Source organism: Gallinula chloropus (assembly GCF_964237585.1).
Source record: "Gallinula chloropus genome assembly, chromosome: 5".
Classification (NCBI taxonomy): Eukaryota; Metazoa; Chordata; class Aves; order Gruiformes; family Rallidae; genus Gallinula; species Gallinula chloropus.
Genome location: NC_140090.1, coordinates 52,786,451 through 52,809,530, shown reverse-complemented (window position 1 = coordinate 52,809,530; position 23,080 = coordinate 52,786,451). Strand labels below are relative to the sequence as shown.

Below are 23,080 nucleotides of genomic sequence, written 5' to 3'. Positions count from 1 at the left end.
TAAGCTGTACTCCTACCACCATTTTTCCCCCCCTCTGCTAGAGACGCTCGAGCCCCACACAGGAACCAGACTCACATTGTTTGACAGCCACGGACGTTTCCACAGTAGCTGGGAGGGTCAAAAGCTTTTTCCGCTCTTTGTTACAATTTTTTTTCCCCCTTCCTTCTTCCAACTTTCCAGTTAAAGAATGTTGCTGGAGCATTCCTGAATTAATCCAGGCTAAGCTTCAGAGAAGAGAACAACAGACAGGTGTAACTGGGTGGGAAAAACCCCCACGATGCTAGTGAAGCTTTTGCTCATCTGTAATGCAATAGGATTGGCAGAGCTGGTCAAACACTCAGACCATCATGGGTATCGTGATGGTTTGGTGCACGGCTCAAAGCCACGAACTGATGAGACCTCTGCATATCCCCAGAGGAATCCTCTGTCACACGAGGAAGAAGGTTACTGGGAGGCAGAAAGGCTCGGGGAAGATACTCAAGATTACCCTTCACGCGTGATCTCCTCACACGAGGGAGAGGATTTTGAAGCTGCAAGCCTGGAGTCCCGAAATGGGTAAGTACCCTAACGTCTCTTACACATAACAATAGGGCAGTCCTGCCTGGCACCTTCATATCCTGTTGACAAAGGATCATTTTCATTAGATGCTTCTCATTAAAATATGTTAGTCTTTAGGGATCGATCTATAGCCAAATGAGGGATGGATTAAACGTTTTTCCTACGGAAACAAAAAGCTGAATCGCTTGTGGAGAATAAAACTGCAGATGAGATTGGTTCTTTGTCTTAGTCTGAAAGGACAGAATGGGATTAGGGGTCTGGTCACACCTGGCAGATATGCATCCTTCCAGTTCTGCTGTAGCACCACAAAACAAAACGCTTTCTGGCAAAGCAGCAATAGATGAAGTTAATTTACTGACTTTTTCTCATCACAAACCAATGTGGATCCCTTTTGCTGACCCTGGCAACCACTGGAATGTGCCTGGCTGCAGACTTGGGCCTTGGGAATGGAGAGGGAAAGAGAATGACAGGACGTTAGCAAAATAAAAATAGTGAGGAGTAAATATAGCACAGTAAGGAAAAACAAAGCGGCATGGAAATGCCTAGAAATTCCACCCCTAAAAGATTTTCATGGCGATGAAATGGTTCTCCAGGTAATCTATAGCAGAAGAGCAGCCATCCTGAGTGGGAAAGGCATGTGCTTCACTAGAAGGATTTCCAAACACAGTGATTTCTGTGAGCGTGATGGGGCATGTAAGTAGGTCTCTCAATGCTTAAAATAGATGAAAACAAAGCAGGACAGTGAATGAATCTTTTATAGCCCTGATGGATGAGTACTGTGGAGCCCTGTATGGGAGAGCCGAAACAGCAGCACAGCGAGTGCTGCTCACAGCTCAGTGCTTTAGGATGTGCCAGTGTTTTTCCCTTTAAATGCTCCTGAGGAAAGGGAAAAAGGGAGATGGAAAGAGACTATAAACCTTGCTCACGTCACATGTCCCTTTCATACAAACTAAAGTGTGCAACCGTGTTTCTAATCTCATCTACATGTAAAATTAAGGTGTCCCTTCTGCATGTAGCACAGTGAGTGTATTAAAACCCTTCATACTACGTCTTCCAGCAAATCCATACCTCCCACCATTAACCTTAAGTAATTTTCTAAAGCCTGTAAGTGCTGAGCTGCAGTTTTGTGATGGATAGTGTTCGGTAGTGACACGCATGGGGCATTCACCAATTCCTGGTTAATGCATTTCAGACACTGTCAGTGAAAGGAAAGCAAAGCCTAAGTGGTACCCTGGACCTTCCTGTTATACTGCAAGGTGGTGATTTCATTCCTCATTGAAATGCTGAAAGCATTCTGAAAACTCTAAGTACGTACTAGGTGCACGTATAGGTCCGCAAGATACTGTAATACACTAACAGGGATTTCTTCTCTGTGATATAATTTTCTTCAGCACCAGCTTGTGTAATTCAGCTCAGCACCAGCTATTACTCATCCTAATTTCCTCCAAAGAAGATAAATACTTCCTCCTTTTATGGGGATAGTTACATAATGAGTCAAATCATAACACAGCTTTGTAACTGGGAAAAACGTTGATGACTACAGGCAATCAAAATCTGGTCTGGCAGTAACTTTAAGGTATTTGTTCCTTCACCAGTGCTACCACATTCGTAGCACACACGAGGACAGGAAGCTGGTATGTGTTATGAAAGAAAGGTGAGAGTTTGAGAGGAATTGTGCCTCAAAGTGAGGGTTGAGTACAAATATGAAGGGATGGCATGGTTCCCCTTGTAACTGCACTTCAGAGTCTATAGGTCGTTGCAAATGGTCCAAGCAATGTACCTTCGGAGCCTGAAGTCCTCGAGCGTGTGTCAGGAGCTCATGGCTGGAGTACCCTGCTGTGTAGAGACAAGAAGGTGTCATGAATCCAGTATTTCCTCCCTTCAAGTGTGACACATGCCCTGGATAAAACATCTGAGAACTGGGTTTGTATCTCTAAAGGGGGAGTGGGTGGTGGGGAGCAAGAAGAAAAGCACCAGAAGTTAATCAGGAATTAAGAGATACAGGGAGATACAGACATGCCATAAAAACAAGCCTGGGGTGCTGGGGATTAATTTTCTACCAGAGCCATGTCCCACTTCTTGCTTTCTTTTGAAATAAGAAAATACTTCATTTTCAGAACTAGGAAATAAAGTCTATGCTAACTTTGTCTCTGAGACAAAGTTTTGACTTTCATAATTTTCTAACAAAAATTATGTATGTGGGGGTTTTTTTCCCCCATCCTTCCGCTATTTTCCCCTATCTATTAGGAACAGTGGTTGTTATAAAATTCTTATTTTTAAAACAAATTTATCATATTATTTTTCTTAGTGCAGTTATTTGAATATTGAGATGATTATGACTAATACATCCAAGGTAATTAGAATCCTCTGGTACCTGTTTCAACATGTAAGGTGAAATGACTCATTAGGTGCCAGTCGAATGTTTATGTTACTTTACTAATGAATTCCTCTCACAACAAGATTATTCTAATAGAGTTTTAAAATGGAAAAATAAGTAAGAAGTCACGGGCCCTTAGGTGACAATTTTTTTTAAAAGAAATGTGTGTACACTAATCCTCATGTTTCAACAAGTTCACATTAGATGTTAAGAAAAAAATTTTCCCTGAAGGAGTTGTCAGGGCCTGGAACAGGCTGCCCAGGGAGGGGGCTGAGTCACCATCCCTGGATGTGTTTAAAAAAAGGGTAGATTGGGTACTTAGGGATATGGTTTAGCATAGGACAGGAATGGTGATTCTGTGATTCTGTAACTCTTCTTAGGAGACAGACAGTTTAGTATCTCAGCTATTGCTTGTATCTGAAGAGAAGCTCTACATGTTCAAAGTGAACAAGTATTTGTACCTTTAACTTACAAAATCAAAACTATCAAAAAAGAGGCCAATTTTCCAAAGGAAATGACCTTTTTAAAAAAAAAAAACAAACCAAATTTTACTTTCTCAAGAGCAGCTGAGCTAATTGGTTTGACTTTAGATGTTTTACTCTGTAGCTGAGGTAAATGGATCCATGTGTACCCAAACTTACAGCAGAATTAAAAAGGGAAATGAAAGCACAAAGAATCTGTACTGTGAAACAGCTGGGACATATTAACATTTGTTTTAGCAATGGAAGATGAAGAGTAAGAACAGTCAAAACAGGTTCTGGATTTCATAAATATTCAATGCATAACACCAAAAATAGATTTTCACTCTTCATTTCCCATATACAGCATAGGCCTAATGCAGAACTTCATACAGATGCTCTGTTGTTTACTGATGGCTTTCCAGCATGTGGATACAGGCAGCTAAAATGAGACTTGAAAAGCTGCCCAAGACATGACCAGATACGTGGAAGTTCTAAAAGTGATCCAGTAAATATCAAAGAAGAGCTTGCATTAGCTTTGCATGGAACATCGTGTACTCTTAACACCACTGGGTGTAACCAATTCAACCGCTGTCTGATCAAGTCATACCAAAAGGAATAATAAGCATATCAATGAGATGATACCCCCCTATTGTTATCCTGACAATTGCTATGTGGATGATACACCCAACAGCTTGTGAAAACTCATCCTAAACTCACAAGCTGCCTTGGAGATTTTTCTTTGTTTAGAGCTGTTTCCATCAAATACTTGGTAAGGACACACACCTGAGCAAGGCATGGTACTGACCTGACCTCAGGGGAGCTGAAGGAGAGGGCCATGTAAGCATATAGCCCTCCCTGAGGCTGCACAATTCAGAGCTTGGCACACTGGCAATGGATGCCCTTCTCCATGTGGCTGTATGGGGTCCAGGAGCACCGTCACCCAGCCTTTCAAAGGAAAGGTTCCCTGGCCCTGGGAAGAACACACTATCTTCTCTATAACCTGACCTCTGTTGATCAGAGATCCATAGAAAAACTGCAACTGTAATTACACTGAGAAGGGGCTTGTTTTCTCCCCCAGGCAACTATTTCTCAAATGAAGCAATGTGCTGTAGCCCAAGCAGGGCTCCCACCTTTTCTCAGTGCTGAGCAGAAGCGCAGCCAACCTTAATCCAATCTGTGTACCCACAGCACCAAGAACAGTCAGGCTGACAACTCAAGATTTCATGCACTTAGCATTCATATTTCACTAAAAAATAAAGAAAAAAAAGAGAAGCATCTAAAAGGTGCAATCCCAGAACACACTAGCTCTGAGCCCAAAGCTGCCTCTACCCTGAGCTGGCCTGACCTGCCTGTCAAGTAACACTGTGAACCAGATCGCTTCAGCATTCCAGGTTAAAAATAAGCTTAGGAAAAAGCAGAGGTTTATTTTTAGCTTTCCCCCTCAGTAACCGCACTGGCAGAGTTGGTCCCCAGATGGATATCTCACCCCGTAAGGGAGAGATGGACTGCGGTGATGAAATGGGGAGGAGCTAAGCAACTAGAGCTGGTTTCCCTGTCCATGACTACATCTCACAGCATTTGTCTTTCCAAAACTGTTCTCATTGCCAAGTAGCCCCTGCTTTGGGTTTGCCCTCCAGTTGAGTAGGCGATTTAGTTTCCTTCTTCCTCTCTAATCCACAAACACACACTCAGCCTGTCATATACTGGGATTTTTCTTACAGTTAAAACATGTCTGGGAAAAAAAAGCAAAACAAAAAATCCAACAGAAAATCCCTAACACTCCCCCCCCTATCTATAAATAGGAAGGCAGAATTCTTCAGCATAAGTAAATGCTTAACTGCATTAACGTATTTCAAGGTTTGCACGCATGATGCTGGGAAGTCACCCTTAATTAGAGCAAAGCTTCCTGATGTTAACCAGGTGTGTTGTTATCTCGCTGAAACACACACCTCTTCCTTTAATTTGGCACCTAGACAGCCACAAAGCAGCAGGCCTTTTTGTAATTACCCAGGGTGTCAAAATACACAACAACTGCCCTCCAGGGTGTAGAGGAGTGGAGAAAACCCAAATCAGTCTTATTGTAGGGAAAGACAGAACAATGTTCAATCTTAATAGATTTTTTTTGGTCTGCTTTTGCAGGAAAACATCCATTGATTTAATTAAGTTTCACATTGACTCATCTCTTTCTTCAAAGCTAGACAGGGGCTTTCTTAGGAAGCTTATGGGATACTGAAATTTCCCCAACAAAGGGGCATAGAACTTACACTTCAAAAAATAGCAAGTTTGGATGAAATGCAGCTAAACATAACTTTTAGCCCCTGACATCCTGCAAACTGGGGCAATGTCTATTTAGTGCTCAACAATAGGTTTCACAGTGCCAAGTTCACTAACAGAAGCAATAGTTTCCCATAAAAATTAGGCACTTGGTTCCTTGCAGAACATTAGGAAATTCTCTTAATATGTGGCTCTTGTGGAGCTGTGTGGCTGCAGGTGGAATGGATCCCCATTGGCACGTTTGACGCAAAAGCAACAGCATCTTTGCATGCGACGCAGGTGTTATGGAACCCCCGTGGCCAAAGGATTGTTTTAGGTCACAGCTCATTAATGTAAGCTGCAGCAATCCATTCTTTCAGCAGAGAGGAAGGGATCACTTGTTCCAGCATAGCCACAGAACCATCACAGAATCATAGGATGGGCTGGGTTGGAAGGGACCCCAAGGATCACAGAGTCCCAACACCCCTGCCACAGGTAGGGCCTGGGTTTACACATGACCCTCCCTTGGTGAAGCCGTGCTGGCTGTCCCAGATCACACGTTGATCCCTCATTGTGCTCTAAAATGTCATCCAGGAGGATCTGTTCCATGATCTTCCCAGGCACAGAGGTGAGGCTCACCAGCCTGTGGTTCCCTGAGTCCTCCTTGCTCCCTTTCTTATAAATGGGAGTGACGTGACCCTTTTTCCATCAGCACCATTACCACATGGAATGGACACCTTCCTGTGTGGGTCAATACCCCTTGAACAAATGATTGGTGGGCAACCCTGGACAAAATTACACTCGTGCCCAAAAGATGATCAGGGCAAACCTTGGTGTGCATTGCCTGCACCATGGCTGCATGTTGTTTGGGAAGCTCATCATCCTGCACATCCTGCTTCAAGACAGGATCTGACAAAGGAGTGAGCATGCTACACTAGGGGTGAACTTATGTCTGCAGGAATCAAGAGATGAAATCCAAGAGTAAGCTGCTCTCCAAACAGGCTGTAGAGCTTCTATTGCAAGGAGGATAATAAAAGTGAGGCAGTGGCTGTGCGTGCTTTGTGAAGAGGAAAAACCTCTTGCATGTTTTTCACTGAAGTATGACATACGATGGTAGGATTCGGATTCGGCTCAAAACCAACTCCCAGCTGAATCTCCTTTTGCTTGTGCTCTTGCTCCCAGTGAGGTTCCATGCTCAGGACTGGATTTGGTCCAAAAGCTTCACCGCACTAAGTTTTTAGGACATTCTGCAGGACAAGTCCCAACTGATAACAGGCTAACTGGCACTACTGCTGGAGCAGAAGTGTCATTCAACCAGCATTACTCAGAGCTCTGGAAGACTTTCAGCATGGTATGGAAATCCATGTTTGAACCTACCTCTGCCACTCTTTACACCATAACTTGCTAAGGTAAACCAGACATCAACCACTCTACCTACCAGTGGAAAACCACAGTGGTTCATAGGATGAGCCACAGGAAGATCCCAGATCCCACTTGAGAAGTAGCTTTACCCATCCTAGGGGAAAGACAGAAATATGTCTGACTAATATGGGGCTGCTGGCTGCTCAGGAAGAGCTGAATTCACTGACAGACCACCAGTAATCACTCACTGTCTACTAATTAAAAACCCAGTGGGACACTGTGTTGCCCGGGAGAGCCAGCAGCCTTTTCAACAGCTGAACACCTTCCAGGACGCACAACAAGATACATCTGTCTGAAAACTGACAGGCATAGTCCTAGTTTTGATTAATTAAAATGTAGTATTTTACCTCTGTTTTATTGAGGCCGCTTTTTCTTGTCAGTGAGAATTTTGTGCTGAGGAAAAAAACAGAACATAGATTATTCCCCAGCTAAAGCCTTGCTCTTGTTCCTGCTTCAACTAGCATAAATCAGGTTGCATTCTGTAGAAGTCAAGGGAAAACTACTTGTTTAAATGAGAAGAACACAGCCCTCTATTGCCATCTTCTAGCCCATTTAAGCAGCAGCATTTGCGTTTCTGTTGCCTTTCATGCTGTGCAGAAGAGGAAAGTGTTGCAGCCCTGGAAAGCTGTGCACTCTGTCAGGGGTAGGCACAGGAATGGCTGGGCAGGAGTTTTCAAAGTAATTATGGTGACTTGCTTCCTTGAGTATAGAAACCCAAGGAAAGTGATGTGAAGGACAACTGAGTCATGCCAGTAGAGCCCAAGGAATAACATAACTTAGCAAAAAGCTACAGCCTGAAGTCCCAAAGCTTTTGTTCAGACAAAAAACTCCATCACACAAGGAAGGGTCAAAAATTCTGCACTGCAGTGCCAATCAGAGGAACACGAAACCGAGGAGAACCAAGTACACAAGTACCTGGCTGAGCTGGGGGCACTGCACACATTACTGTGCTGCAGTTCTTGGTGTAGCAGTGCGGGAATCAGAGACCACCCTGTGTCCATCTGAGCGGAGTGATACTTACTGTAGACCAGCCATCTCTGTTTATCTCCTGGTTCTGAGAGATTTATTTTGTTTGCTGTGATACAAGGTGGCCTGGTCCAATCCTGTAATCAGAGACAGAGGTGCCTGCATTTTGCTGTTCTGGGAAAAGCAGAAATACTATCCAATGTAAGAAAAAAAATATCAGGTTTTGGTTTAAAGACCTTAAAGGTTTAAATAAAGTGATCTTAGGCTAACCTAAATTTGCTGTGCCTTACTTAAATACAGAAAGCTTTGTCATCAGAGATATTTAACCTCAGAAAAACACACTGAACTCAAAATAAGGCAAATGTGGCATGTAAAGACTCTATTCAATAAGGAAACTAGAATACAGGCTAGAGAAAAAAAACCCAACAAAACCAAACCAAAACACAGACCTAGTCTAGCAAAGAAAATAATACAATTTTTTTTTCCTGGTTTAAAAATTAACATTAATTTGCTTGGAATGTGAAGCAGGAAAAGCAGCTGAACAAATGAAACATCTGCAGCCCTGAGTTTTCTGGGCTTCCCTCAAGTGTTGCTCTAACTTGCAGTATTGTGATAAACTTTACCATTCACCAGACTGGAGAGAAAATATCTTCTGCTCTCCTCACATGAGCAGCTTCTTTTTACTCCCATTCTCCTTGGCAGCAGAAGCTTGAATCAAAAGGAAACTGTATTAAAGAGAAAAGCAGAGGGTGTTAAGTGGGTTATGTATGCGGTGAATGAAGCCACAGAATGACAAAGCGAGTTAAAAAGCAGAAGCAGGACACAAAGCTGCTGTGTTCCAGAAAGCAGCTGAATAAAGAAAGTGCTATTTGGGAAAGAGCAGCTCTCTGAAACTTCACAGCCTTATTCAGAGCCCGCTGGTGTCAGCACAGAGCTCCTGCTCGCCTCGCTGAGCCGTAGATCAATCGTTCCACTTTAATATTAAAGAATGACATATTTTTCCTCAAGGTTAATACAGTTAAAGAGTATTTTTAGTAACAGAAAGCAGTTTCCTTAAATGAAGGGTTTGGAAAGATGTGCAAAAGATACTGCAAGAAAAATTTTCACCTTTGGGTTCAGGTATCCATACTGCACCTCATTGCAGAGGCCTTATTTATTTGATGACAGAATAAATTTTGGCAAGCTCAACAGAACTGAAAACTACTACATTTTTTTCTGATTAAAAATAAAACATGATATTGTGTAGACCTTCACCTCCATAAATTACTTTTTCTGATCAAGTGTTGGAGAACTACTGAGCAGACACTGAAGAAAAATAGACACAGAAGAATGTGACTACCATTGAAATAAGTGTTTATTGACAATCCATCAGATTGCCTTTTTTCCCCATGCTTTTCACTCAGCATACTATTAGCTGTCTAAAATAAGCATGAATCCAGAATCAGCCAGTGATTCGTATTCTGATACAACATAACCCCTTTCTACAAGTGGGAAGCCAAAAGTAAGCTCACCACATACCTTCTGCACATTTACAGGTTTTGAAAGGGAATCTTTGTATTTCCCATTGAATTTGTGTGTGCATTTACATGTGCAACACAGCAGAAGTACTCACAGTCATGCGATGCCACGTTCTTGCTCACACACGTGTTCATGCATGTAAATGTTTGGTTTGGGTCTGTGTGGCTTACATGACTCAAAGGACTTGTTTGAGGGCTATGTATGGTGGGAAAAACAAACCAGCCCAGATGACTCATGGGGCAGGATTGTTTTTTATTCCGAAAGAACAAAACACTAAGCCCAAAGAAACCCATTTTAAAAGGAGGTTTCCACACTGAATGCAGCCTCCTGCCTGGATTTGGCAGGCATCCCGTGGGCAGACGCAAGATACTGCACTTAGCAACGATGCCAGAAAGCTCCAGTGGCAGCACCAGGTCACTTTATTTCAACATAAAAAAAGCTGAGAGTTGATGGAGAAAAGCTGCTCTCAGCTACAGCTTGTTGGGGGGTATAAGAGAGTACAGCCTAGGTACATGCACAAACCAGATCTCTGCTCAGAGCTGTTTGTCTTACACTGACCACTGAAAAGCGATGCAGCCTATTAAAGGCTGGGGAACACGTCAGCCTGAACACGTGTGTTGGCCTGCTGGCTTTCACTGACCCACCTGGTGACACAAGGAGAATGTTTCAGTCTTCAAGAGCAATGATTGATTAAGAAATAGAGGGTTTGTCTTCTGGCACAGTCTGTAGGAAACAAGACTCCCATCAGTACCAGCCACACAAATTCTCCTGGTCACTTGCAAAGGCCTTAAAACTACAGCTGGTCCAAACAGCTGTTGTGGCTTGAAACCCAAAGCTGCAGCAGCCTGTTTTCTGTCCAGCTTTCCCAGCACCACAGGCTTTCCTCCGATTCCTGACCCTGCTTCTAAGAGACAACAAATTTTGCTTGCATTGGTGTTCACTGAAATCACAAATCACTTTTTCCTTAAGAAATGCGTGAGCAAAGGCAGCTGCCTATGTTCCAGGAGGCCTGGCAAAGCATTCTCAGCTTGCCCAGTCTGCCTGCCCTTTCCTCCTGATGTTTTCAGCCTCCCTGCAGCTTCCCCCCCTCCTCCTGGCTGCCCAGCTGCCATGGCCACAGCTTCTGCTTTTGTGCTGGACGCAGTTCCTCATTGTTTCTGCAACTCACTTGGAGGGGGCAAACTTTTTCCATATATGCTGATTATCAGAGATTTGGTTCCTGTGTTCCCGTTTAAAAATATACTGCCTAAAGTTCAGCTATTCTTTATCAGATACAGCTCTCTCCCACACAATGCTCTGCCCCATTAAGACACAAGCTCTGACAAACTTAGGGAGTACAAGAACCCCCTGATCTCCCCAAGTACCCTGTCTGACATGATCAGTGCTGCATGAAGTCAGATAGTATTTTTGTTCTGAGAAACTAGCATTGATTTCTCAAGGGAAAGGAATTCTACAATACGCATAGTGGCACATGATAGGATCTCTAATTTTCCTCCAGGTTTCATTTAAGCAGATGCTCTGCATGTATCAACACTAGCAAGCTCCAAGGCTCATAGTAACGGCTGTGACTATACTAGAGGTAGAACGGGAAGATCCCTAGAGGTGCCAGACAAAGGGAGGAAAACACCAAATCATGTGAAAATAGCACATGCTCTCTCATCAGGTTTACTCTTGAGCATTCAAACTTTCCATTACCTAATTGCCAGTGGCTCTATCAGAAAGACCAATATTCAAAAAATACCACAGTAACCAGGTCTTGTCACTGCTAGTACACCTGTCAGACAGACATGGAACAGCACAGAGTATTCAACCAGGACAGATAATGAGAGACCTGTTTCTCTGCAGATGCTTTACCATGAGGGAGCAATGAAGGAGCCAAACACTTATTGCAACTGTATAATGCCCATCTTCCCTTCTGGAAAGCAAGACTGTGATTAAACTGTGGAGTTTAGTGTTTTGGTTCAGAATAGTTCAGTGCCCCAACCCAGCAAGCTTCAAGGGAGGAGTGGCAGGTTCTGCTGCAAAGGGAAGAACTGGATTTCATGGGTCACTGGGGAAGATGGAGCCCTTTGCAGCCTGCCTGATGCCCCAGTGGCATGGACTGCGGAAGTCATTGTGGCAGAGCCTAGACCAAGGATGCTGACCTGTCAGAGTTGGTGTGCTGCTCTGAGAACCTCAAAACCTGCATCTTCATTTGAAGAGAGGAACTAAATCCAATCCCCACTTCCATTTCCCAGGACAGGAATTGTCAGCTTGGACCTGTCTATAAATACACACTCTGGAGAGCTAAGGTGAATTAGCGATGACAGTAAGGCTGGGATATACTTTTAATGTCTTTCTCCCCTACTCCCTTTTCCCTAAGAAAGAGGATTAGTGTGCTTTAACATCGGCACGTTAAGTGGTGTGGTGCAGTTTTCTGTGCTCTCCTAGAACAGGTGGGATGTGTAGCCAAACTGTTTTTTAGAAAGCTCACCTCTTAAAATACAGTTGCTGGCTCAGTGACTGTTGCTCTGAAGGTTGCGTAGCCAGAATAAAATGCTGTGAGTGCAGGGAACCGTTCTATCTGTACAGCTGCTTTGTCCAAACACAGCTCTCACAGCCCTTTTCTACTCATCATTAGTCACAGAGAGTGGTAGGATCCTTAACTGGTCAACTCTTATAAACACAGTAACAATACATAGAATATGTGTATAGTTTATGAACAATAATTGAAGTTACTAACTAATCAGATGCTAATAATGTTTTTTTTCCATTTCCCATTATAGTTATTACTCCTCACATCCTGCTACTTCTGATCTTGTATTTTAACCATCAAACTTCAACTAACACTTCGATGTCTTGATGTTAAACTCTTGCAAATGAAGAGAATCACCTACACTTTGGGTTTAATAGATGCCTATATAATTCTGACTTGAAAAAATTACCAGAATAAATAAAACTCACTTGTCCTTGCTAGGATCATAAAACTAAAATCCAAGAAAAAAACCCCTAATTTTCCCACGTGATAGGAGAAATTACTTTAATTATTTATAATTTTTATTAATAAAATCCAGTCAGTTAACTGTACTATCTTGAAGAAATACTACTTAGGAAGATAGTGATAAGTAATGGAGCTTATTTCAGCTGAAGTTTTCAAAGACAGTCTGCCTCAACATGATGAGTCAGTCATTAGGCATCTGAAATGGCAACCTGCCGAGAAATTCAATTCGACATTTAAAGAGACATTAACCCACAGGTTATCACGAGTTGGAAATTTCTCCTGCTAAATGAAAGGACTGGAAATGGAACTAATGCATCAAAGTTCAGACAATCCACCCTTTTGTAACAAACTCAGATAAACATCCCAAATGAAAACAAAGGGGCTGGGAGCGTAGGGAGAAGCTAGCAAGCATTTTCCATTTTCCTCATCATCCACCTGAGAAAAAAAAATTAAATTCCAAGTCCCTATTGCCTTTTATTCTTCCTTGGCACTGTTACAAAGCAGAGACTAAAAAAGACTTTCTTCAAATTCCCTTCCTGTGTTTTTCTTCCACTAGGAACTGGTGCTCCTTCATGCAGTCCCGGCTGGTAACGTACATAGAAGCCTGCATGAAGGAGAAGTACATTGTCAACTCCCAACAGCCCTGTCTAAATGGAGCACCAGACTGCCAGAAGATCATGTAAGTAGCCTAAATAAAACCACTGAAGAAAAGAGCATTTTCTCTGAAGTATCTAAAGGATGATTTCAGATGCATTTAATAGCACATTTTAAAAAGAATTAAAGGATCAACTCAGTGGTGTAGGTCAGCTTTAGGTATGCAAGGTGGTCAGGCAGTAAGTAACCTGGGAGAACAACTGCCTTTCCAAGCCATCAAGTACAGGACTACAAGGTGATTAAGAGATATTTCAGATCTTCTCATACATTATTCAGAAGGAAAAAAAAAAAGAAAAAAAAAAAGGAAAAAAAGCAAAAGAAAAGCACATACATTTTCCATGATTTTCAGGTCATAATGCATACACAACTTAAAAAAAAAAATAAAATCTGCCTGTGGCCATCAGTGAGACCATTTCTGTGGCAGGAATTAGAGATGTGCAGTTGCCTAAGTACTTCCTCTTCCTTCAGCAGCCCTGCTTGCCCAGAGAGTACTGGTACAGCCAATACTGTACCTTGAAGTACCAGGACTGGTACATTTTTAGAATTGGGAGACATTGACTTGCAACACAGTTTTGAAGTGAAATAGCATTTAACACTCACCTGCATGTTTTCACACCTGTGTACTACTTGATTGCAAAAAAAACTTCTGTGATTTGTTAATACAAGTAATATCTCTTTCTCTGAACCAAAAAAAAAAGTTCCACAATTATTTCTAGAGGAGTTTGAAACAAATTTGTATCTTCCTTGGTACGTTTTGGAACCTCCATTTAAAAATGAGGCTTTCTTTACAGCTCATCAGGATATTACAGAGCTTCAAGCTCAGTCCAAACTTGATTGCAAAGGATGCTATTAGAAGAAATATTACAGCTGCATTTCTGATAGTTACAGAAATCTGCCACCTGTGCCAATGCCCACTGATGTGTCGCATCAGTGCCAACCGATGTGCTTTGGGGAAAGCTCTCTACCAAAGGATGACAAAGTGTGAGGCAGAGCACAGAAGCTCACTGAACAGCAGTGACAGTCTGCACACACCTCCTGCTGTAGGCAGTGCTCCTGAAAAGCTACTCCTGTAGAAAGTACTCCTATGTTTCATGTAGGGGGAAAAAAACCTGCTGTGGACTAACTGTTTACTGAGCAGCAGCAGTAACAGTTTACAACAAATTCCTTAGCTGTGTTCTGCATTAGTCATCTAGGACACACTTGGCACGGGGCTGCTGCTAGTCACTGAGTTTCCCCCAAGCGATGCCACATAATAATTTGCAATCTAATGCCCAGAGCCTTCCTCCCCAGGTACAGGACAGCGCTGAAGCCAGTCTATCAAGTGAAACAGAAGGTTCTGAAGTCTTTGCAGTGGAAATGCTGCCCTGGATATATTGGCAAGGACTGTGAACAGCGTGGTAAGGAAAGCTAGAGAACAAGCCGGAGAATTCATGGCGAGATGCCAGTCACTGCAGCAAGATGTGTTTGCCTACTTGTCTTTTTTTCTTCTTTTTTCTTCTTTTTCTCTTGAGAATCAACGCATTATCTCCTCTGCCCTGCTACGCCCCAAGTCACTGACACCTTGAAAGGAGAAGCAGTTGTAAATAGCTGCAATTATCCCTCTGGTAGTAGCACCTTTGTAATCTTTACACAGAGAGAGAGGCATTCATTTGCCAGTGATAGGCATGTCAGATGTACAAATCCATCTAGGAATGGCTAATGCCAGGTAGAAACTGCTGACAGCAGAAAGAAATGACATGAAACGCCCTATGGTCAGTTTACAGGATGAAGTCAGTTGTACAGCATGACTCACTGTACTTGGGGCCATCAGAAAGTTCAGGTAACCATGGATCAAGGAAGAGGAATTTGCAGATCTTTTGATAGTACCTCCCCAATTCTCCCCCTCCCCAAAGCACATACTTGCAACAGACTCATTTTTTTAGGAGTAATAAATCTCCATGGGTTAACCCCCCCACCACCTTACTGTGTAGGGTTACCATCTCCGCTGTTCTATGCTAGTGCAGCACCGTAAGCAAAGTAAATTCCCCAAAGATGTTCTTTCCCAAAGAAATCTGCAATGCAGAAGCCCATCTCCACAACAGTTATACTACATATGAAATTGCCCTGTGTTGTCTCCTTAAACTGTAATAGTTCCCGCATCCAAAACATTTTCACAGATGTATTCCATCTCAATTGCAGATCCCAATTTTATTCCGGTGCCAGAAAGTCAAACTGAAGGACAGGAAGAAGAGGAGCTCTCAAACCACAGTATGTGCTTGAAAGCTATTTTGCTTGCCATTCTATCACCTCTCAGTCACAGGTCAGAAAAAACAGATGCATTTTTAAGCTACAATTGTAACATGATAAACTATGGACAATATCATTAGCAAAAACGTTATTTGGGAAAGCTTCTACAGAACTACATTTATGGGCATAAGCCAGGACTTCTGGTATAACACTCCACGGATGCTCTAGACAAAGTATCCAAAAGTTTCAAGCTGTACCTAGTGAGAATGCCAGCTTGTACAGGGTGTTAAACCTCACAAGGGCATGGAGGTTTTACCCCTTGCTCTGCTAAGTGGATCCACAGGAAAGCACATCACCATGCTCAGAAATCTTATCAAAAAAGCATTCCCTTCAAAATGCTACTGTAGAGCAGTTACACAGCAGCTTTGAGATTATTATTACTACTAAGTACTGTGGATGCCTAGCTTGGACACACTATCCTACCAATCCGAGTATCCAAGAAGGACCATTCCTTACCCTGTGGGAAATATTGTAGCTTGCAGTGCTATTAACTATGCTCTATCAATTGGCTTTGGGGTAGTATTGCAGCCCCTGAAAGGGAATCATCTTTACATTATGTTCTCAGCACTGAACAAATAAGCAATTGCTTTACAGGACTAAGTTTATGAAACATATAGATTGAAATGTCAAAGGCAACCTGGAGGAAGAGAGACCCCCAGGATGGCACAATGGGGCTACACCCTTTCCTGCAACTTTCAGCGTACACTTTGAAATCTACAACTCAAATTAGCAGGTATTTAGAGTACTATCAGTTGTAGGGCCTCAGCAATCATCAGCTATGACACACTACGCTTCCGATTCCTTAGTGAAACACCTCCTTCATCCTGTCCCCTTTTATTGAGGGTTGTTAAACCTTGCTATCCTTTCAGTCAAGTGGTTTGAAAGGAGTTATTATTCCTTAACATTTTTATGGCGTGGGGAGATTTTGAATGAAGAGAGCTTTGCTGCCAACATGGCTAGCTTAAAGGGATTTCTTCTGACAATTTTTAAGGACATTAGGTTTTTCACACTATTGAACAGAACCTTTACAAAAAGAAGCAGTGAGTTTAGGTGCTATAAATCAACAATCCCCCTAAATGTCAGTGAAATGTTTTCAGAGCACGAGGTACATGTGGGAATGCCTGTCCCACCGCTGCTGCACTCCCTTGCATTACTTTGTCTTTTTAATCTCGTGATTAGTGTCAACATCTGTGGAGTCAAGAGAAATGTTGGAAGTCATTCAAAATCACGAGGCATTACTGGATGATCTTCAAAGTGATATTCATCAAGCAGTCAGCAACTTAGGTGACTTGCAGAGAATATTTGAAAGCAACGGTACGAGCATGGTGTTAGAAGTAAACCAGAGCATTTCAGGTGAGAGGTCTGATGCAGAATTACCCACCTGCCAGTGGGCCCTGCAAAACCACACAGAGCAGAAAGAAAAACCCAAACCAAAAAGACCTGGAAATGGGAAATGGGAAATGAGGTGAAAGGCAGATTCCTTTGTGCTTTTCTGGAATTACAGAATACGAATACGGAATAAGGAGGTTGCTTATATTCAAAATTTGTTAGCTTACTACTCTGCTTCTATGGCTTCTTTCTCTTCTGTGGGGATGCAGAGTTTAGGTTTAGTTTTTGTTCTCATCCACTACACTCATATGTGTGGAATACTGGTATGTTAAAAAGATCATACTTTTCAACCCTTCTCTGGAACATTATTCCTGCTGTATATAAGAGGGAGGGGAGCCGGGGGGGGTGAGGGGGTGGGGGGTAGAGGTATTGAATTTGACCTACTAAAGCAAGCTAAACGCTTTCTAATGATACATACTATTTCCCTCAGTGAACTTCAAGGCACTGAAGTTTGAACATTAAAGTTAGAAATCAGATCTTAGTATAATTCACACTTGGAATAGATATTTCCAGATTTTTCATGCTATTTAGTCCTGGCTTGGAATATTCAGCTGTTAAGATATGTAACTTTGTGAAGGAGAAGGTGCACCGTAGTGAGCATCAGAGAAGAACAACATTCTGACACACCCAAACAAGCATCATCCCACCAGCTAAATACTGTGAGAACAGGCAGATATGGCCACTTACAAAACTCCCTGTCCTGGGGTTTCAAAATGCAGTGTTTTTATAAGCTTAAACACAGCAGTCAGTACATTATATCTAAGTTACTCTCTGCAGACTCAAAGGCACAGCATGCTTCTCAGTACTCTTGATTTAAAATGGGGCTATTTTTGCAATTGTCAGAGTTTATCATGTGGTCAGATTTTGAGGACTAAGATGGCAGTTACTAAAGAAAAATGCATAGCCAAGTTTTACCCTGGCTGGATTAAGGTATATTCCATAAGCAGAATTTAAATTGAATTAATTTTTTAAAATTGTGTTAACAGATCTCCAGGAAAGGCTCGTGCAGGAGGTTTTGTTTCCCCATGTGGAGAATTTTCTAAGAAAACATTTTAACCCAATGTGGGCAAGCTTCAACAAAAGCTTACAGAACCTCTCAAACATGGTAAGAAACCTGTCTCATGATGTGGAAGCCAACAAGAAAAGCATAGAAAGATTCCAAGAGAGCACTGTGCCCAAGAAGGAATTCCAGGATCTGGGAACAAAGTTTGAATCAAAAGTCCAAGAAAACACAGTGAAAGTCGATCAGGTGAAAAGAGACATAGAGAATCAGTTGCAAACGCAGCAGGCTCATATTCACTACAATCTCACCATGCTCAAGGCAGATACTGACACAAAGCTCAAGAAGTTTCATAAGATACAGCAGTCCCAATTTTTAGCTTTGAACCACAGTGCAGTAAACATGAAACGAGAGCAAAGAAATCTTGAAAATAAATTTGAGACTTTGAGAAAAAATTTAACAGAACTCTTATCACATCACGGTCCCAAAGATGAAAACACACAGTTAACCATCAGGCAAATAAATGACATTCTGACAGGGCATACAAAGCAGCTTAAAGACCTTTACATGGAGTCAGATGTGGCCTTTCAGAACATTGCAGTTTTAGAGAGGTGGTTTAAGGACTTAAAAAAGAATATCTCAAAGTATAGGCCAGAAGACCTTACAGTAACTTTAATGGAGAAATCTCTTATTATGGAAGAAGACAAAGCAGCAATGGAAAGGCAGATATCAGAGCTTAACTATACTCTCTCCAATCTTCGTGAAAACTATTCAGAACTGTTGAGATACATGGAGGAATGTAATTGCCAGAGAATATCTTCTGACACTGATATACTGGAGGAAGATTTAAAGAATATCACTTACTCCCTTGAAGGCACTCAATCAAAGGATGCAAAGCACCTGGAGTCGGTTTTCAGAGATCTCTTGAGGAATGAAATTGAAGAGCTTTCCTCAGCTTTTCCATCTATCCATCAGTCCCTTAACCTCCGTCAAGAAGAAAACAGACAGCTGCAATCACAAGTCATGTCTTTTTCAGAAGACATAGGCTTCCTGAAGAAGAACAATGAAGAAATTCATCGACACATCAAGTATCTTAACAGTTCTTTCAGCTCTCTTTTAGAAGATGCTATGCGGCACGAAGCAGCACTGGAGTCTTTACTGGGAGAAGAATTTATGGAAGTCCTGTTGGAAGATGATCCTAGTATCATCACATCACCAGTATTTCAGCTGCAAGAATCTTTCAGGCAACTCTCAGACAAGCTCCGAGAACAAAACATGACTTTAGAGTCTGTTATGAAGAGATTTAATCTCTTGGAAAGAGGTCAACAGAATCATCATGATGCTCGTACATCTAAGGATCACAAAGAAGAAACGCAAACATTCTCTACTCCAGGTGAGGGTAGTAGTCAACGCAGCATTGTAGAACATATGGAACCTAACTATGAGGCTCCCAAAGATGACTCCTTGGAAAGCTCTGCTTATAATGATATCATGACTCTGAAGAATGATATCAAACATCTGAGCCTGGCAATCAAGAAGCACGAATCCAGAAGTGACATGAATCTCTGCTGCAATCATACTATAGCAAATGTAATTGAGCCACTCAACATTTCTGTTGAAATTCTCTCAGGAGATTTAGCAACCATCAAGCAGAAGCTGGAGGAACATCTGCTGATTTTTAAAAAGCTATTTGGAAGCAATGAAGAGTTAGTTGCTTCAAATGTAAGTTTGGATATTTCAAAGATTCAGTCAATGCTGACCAGAAAAGTGAGAAGGCAACAGAAAGGCCAAGACAGGCAAAGAGACAAGAAAAAGCCTGAGAAGCACAGAGAAAGCACGCAAGTGATAAGTGGAAGAAACACAGTGCAGACAGAACTTTTGGAAAAGGGTGGGTTCTTTTCTTTTACTTGCTCATGTGCAGGTCCAGTGTCCTTCTGAGACCTGCTGTACATTCTCCATGCACACAGCATATTGACTCTGAGACCTGTCTGGTATCCTGTCGGGTGCTAGAGAGAGAAATTCTGTTGTTATTTACATCCTCCCCTGCCTTCAAAATAAGCAGTCGGAGTGAGAAACAAGTTGATACACTGCTGCATTTTGCTCAAGGCCCATAAAATCACACCCATTATAGCTTCTGGGAAACTGGCCTTGAATAACTCAATTTCAGATGCTTAGAATGAAAATTTTGTTTGCAGGTGCTCATGTTAGCAAAGTTAACAGTTTTTTCAAGCTGATGGGTAGTGCTGGGCTTTCTGGTCTTGATTCTTTTCCATGTTTGAGTCTGGAAGAAGCAAACCCAAAGTACCAAATCCTTCCTAACACGGACAGATACATTAAATGATCTGCTGTAACTTGCACAAGTGGAACAGGGAGGACTGACCAGAGAGCACACTATCTCTTCTATTACAATGTTTCAAAGACAAGTTTTCAGTTTAAACTTCACTGTGACTGGCCAGGTGCCTTTCACTGTAAATAGTTGGCCATAAGCACCTGGTAATCACAACTTCCACAGCTTTAGCCTTCATCATAGTAGCCTTGGTTATGGACATGTAACACAGAGCAAAAATCTGCCCCTTTAGGCACCCATGCTACAAAACTGTAGTTAATACTGAATAAGCAGAGAATGTATTTCAAACTAATTTTAGGACAGCAAAAAAGCTCTACTTTCGCCCCCCCTTCCCCAGTTAGTGCCAGTAGTGGTTCAGATATTTCCAGAGAAGCATTTGATCTAATCCCAGGCACATACCCATTTAAAGCATTTAGCTGTGCAAAGAAGCATCCAGAGATCAGGCCTGGTAGGGTTTGTCTCTCTCCCATCCTGATGATCCCAGAGAGAGGAGTGCTCACTACTAAAATCGGGTTCTTCTTTCTTTTTCAGACTCATTGGTGGCATTCCATGTAGGATTCTCAAAAGGAAAGGATAAAGACAAAACTCTGAAGTTTAATGAAACTTACCTCAATTACGGAAACAGCTATTTCCCCGAGCACGGCTACTTTAAAGCTCCGCATAAAGGTGTCTACCTGTTTGTCATCTCTGTGGAGTTTAGCTCAGGACCAGCATTAGGACAACTCTCCTTTAGCCGTGGGTACAAAAGAACTCTCTCAAGCAGCCAGAGGAAAGCACCAGATGGAAACACCATGACTACTTTTGCTATGGCGGAGATGGAGAAGGGGGAGAAGGTATGCTTCGAATTGCTGCAGGGCTCTGTGGTGAAGCGGAGTCCTCCCGGGACAACAATGGCTGGATTCCTAATATTTAAAACTTGAATAGTGACATTTTGTTTTATTGGTGTCTTTCCATAGATGCAATGGATCAGTTCACTATTGCTTCATCTGTGATGTATTCAATCCTACTGCATGTGTTTAAACATAGCATTACTTCAGATTTGTCTTCATGCTTCTTTTCTGGAAGTGTTTGGCTTTTGATTAGTTGCTTATGAGCAGCAATGGGATTTTCTTTCATGTGATAAGCTAATGGTTTGGACTCCAAGTGTCTCAGCACACACATTCCCAAATCCTTGCACTGTGAGAACTGCACCTAACCAGAAAAAAAAATTCTGGGACTTTCTTTGCTTATAACACAAATAATTTCCCTTTTCCCTGGCATAAAGAGTATCCTCCCATGGCACACACCCCTACCACTGGCAAGGAAAAGCTTTTAGGAAGGACTCTTCCTACGTAAACTCTCATATTTTGTGAATAGCAGCTTAAAGCCAAGATGCCAGGCAAATTTTACCTCTTAGTGCTCTGTGGACCACAGGCAGGCACAGACTGCCTTCAAAACTTCTGCAACTCACTCCAATTCAATGTTTCAGTCTGTGTGCAACATGAAGCTTACAAGAGATTGATCAAACCCCATAAAAGGCACCCTATGCTAGTATTTGTAGGCAAGGATGTTAGAAATGGCCTGGTTTCTTTGGTTCTGAGCTTCTGCTGTATTTCAACTACATTACACACACACAAAAAAGCAATGTAACAATAATATGATGGATTACATCTACATCTAGACATTAGGAGAATGTGAACAATATTAAAAAATATTAGTGAAAATGCAGTTTGCTTCTACAGCTAACCCTGAAGAGCATCATAAATTCAGCTCAGAGTTCAGCATTTAGTGAATGGTTTAAAACCAAGCAAATAAAACCAACAACAAAGGAGGAAGCTCACTGGGCTGCTGTCATTGTTATATATTACATAAAATTGTAATTCAGGTAAACCAAAGAATAGAGTTCCTAAACTGTGGAGGTTTTTTTGAATGTCCAAAATATCAAGATCACCATGTCTGGTTCTAAATGTTCTTCTGTCAAAGAAATATCCCCAAGTTTTTAATTTTAAAAGAAGTTGGATTATGGTGGCAGTTTTCCTCATCTCTCATAATGCCTTACATAGCAATATTTAAACAAACCTACGGAAGGGAGATATGTTTAGAAATTCCCAGTATTTTTTATAGAAGAGGTAAACTCTTGCTATGTATTTTATGCCCTTTTAAGGTAACAATTTTAAACAGAAATCTAGCCTGTTTTTAATGAATTTTCTCACCACCTACTCGTTCTCTTAAGCAACACAAAACTACAAAATTATTAAAAAACACATTGGTACCAATACACATGGCACTTAATAGCTTGACAAGCAGACATGTATCTTTTGAAATAAAGCTACAAAGCAGTTGTAGCTACTAACTGCAAAGAAGATTGTTATTCTCCATCCTGAAAAATCCGAACGACTAAAAATCATCTCCCATCACATGAGACTAATGGGCTAATGAGTGTCTCCATATTATCTAGCGCCTCCCTGCAGCAGGCAGCACAACGTGCTCACTATCTGTCCCACAAGTAGCTCAAGTATCTGAGGGAAGAAAGAGAGAAGAAAAATTTGAAGACGTGACAAGTGAAAGAGGAAGAAAAGCATCAAATTGTAAGACTGGGTTCTTTCAGTTCCAAGCTCCTGCACTGGGGCGACCCAGGCGTTTTTACCAGTGCTCCTCCAATTAGGGGCCTTTGCAGTGGCAGCGTGCTGCAGTGCAGAGCGTGCTGCTCAGGTCAGGGTAGCTCAAGGAACACATCTTCAGGGCACACCAATTCTGTGCAGAAGCATCAACTGGAACAAAACCCATACAGCCACATGGAAAAGGACATGGTAGGTACTGGATAGGACAGCAGTTCATCCTGACAGGACTTTCAAAGGTTTGGTTTCATTGTACTTACCAGAGTTTACTT

At 41.9% G+C, this 23,080-nt stretch overlaps 1 protein-coding gene across 1 annotated transcript; it reads left to right on the top strand.

The window, feature by feature from the left end:
- Positions 1 to 277: 277 nt before the first annotated feature.
- MMRN2 (multimerin 2) lies at positions 278 to 21,435 on the top strand (the record flags this gene model as incomplete). Its single annotated transcript, XM_084264493.1, has 7 exons — positions 278 to 555; positions 13,092 to 13,214; positions 14,480 to 14,586; positions 15,368 to 15,436; positions 16,655 to 16,828; positions 17,851 to 19,752; positions 20,743 to 21,435. The coding sequence occupies 7 exons, from the start codon at positions 278 to 280 to the stop codon at positions 21,129 to 21,131; spliced, it is 3,042 nt and encodes a 1,013-aa protein (XP_084120619.1). The 3' UTR covers positions 21,132 to 21,435.
- Between the last annotated feature and the right edge of the window lie 1,645 nt (positions 21,436 to 23,080).